The 1,018-nt window shown below is 69.8% G+C and overlaps 1 protein-coding gene across 1 annotated transcript in view; it reads left to right on the top strand.

Moving 5' to 3' along the window:
• The window catches only part of ZFPM1 (zinc finger protein, FOG family member 1), a 51,165-nt gene extending 50,972 nt beyond the window's left edge, over nt 1-193 (top strand). The window contains exon 12 of the mRNA XM_008565885.1: nt 48-193. Within this exon, the coding sequence (XP_008564107.1) occupies nt 48-193 (146 nt within the window). The remainder of the gene's footprint in view (nt 1-47) is intronic.
• Nucleotides 194-1,018: the final 825 nt, after the last annotated feature.

The raw sequence follows: 1,018 nt of genomic DNA, 5'->3' as shown, positions 1-1,018 counted from the left end.
CCCCCGGCCCGGCCCGGCCGCGTCGCCGGCCGCCGCGCCCCTCCCAGACAAGAGCGCGCCGGCGTCCGCGCCCGCGCCCAGCAGCAGCCCGCGGTTCTGCCGACTGTGCAACATCCGCTTCAGCAGCCTGTCCACCTTCATCGCGCACAAGAAGTACTACTGCTCTTCGCACGCGGCCGAGCACGTGAAGTGAGACGCGCCCGCCCGGGACCGTGGCACTTAATAAAGAGCGCGGTTTGATGCGTACACCGGTGGGCCGGCCTGGTTCTCTGAGCGGAAGGGCCCCGGGCCAGCGAGCACCGCCAGCCCTGTCTCCACTCCCGCCGCGGCCCGCGGGCGTGAGCGCTGGCCAGCCTGACGCCACGCAGGCGCTGGTGACCCTGCCCGGCCGTGTGTGCCACTTAGGGGACGGGCGCCCCACGCCGCCTCCCTCCGAGATCCGGCCCGCAGCTCTGGCTCGGCCACGGCCACGGGATGTCGAAGGGAAAGGCTCCGTCCTCGCCGGCCGTAGCCCTCCCACCCCGTTCGGTCACAGACCACCAGGGAGCCTGGCCGGGCGCGTCCCGGGCAAGCTGAAGCCTTGTGGTTGCGAGGCCGGTAGGGGTAGGAGGGAGACAAGGCCCGAGGCGTCTCCGCCCAGAGTCTGGGCCGGGCACCTGTGCTGGCTGAGTGGGTGCGAGGGGCGGGGGCGCCCCGCCCTACCCTGCCCTGCGCTCGGGCCCTGTGCGGGCTGCACGGGTTACGCGGGACGGAGGGGGTCGCTTGGCCAAACCCAACTGACTGCTGTCGCGCCGCAGCCAGGCCTTGCTGCTGCGCAGCGGGTGGCCGTGGGCTTTCTCCAGCCTGGGTTGTCCCTAGAAAACAGACGCGTCAGTCCTTTTCCACCTTTACTTGAAGTCGCGAATGTCTGTGTAAACAGTCCTATCACCCAGCAACCCGTGGTGGATGACAGCGAATTCTCCGCTGAGGCCTTTGTCCGCCTGAGATAACCCCGAGGTACTTCCCGACCGCCCATCTC

Source organism: Galeopterus variegatus, unplaced genomic scaffold (assembly GCF_000696425.1).
Source record: "Galeopterus variegatus unplaced genomic scaffold, G_variegatus-3.0.2 Scaffold210, whole genome shotgun sequence".
Taxonomy (NCBI): Eukaryota; Metazoa; Chordata; class Mammalia; order Dermoptera; family Cynocephalidae; genus Galeopterus; species Galeopterus variegatus.
Note: the sequence above shows the minus strand (reverse complement) of the source record. Positions and strands in the feature narration are given on the sequence as shown.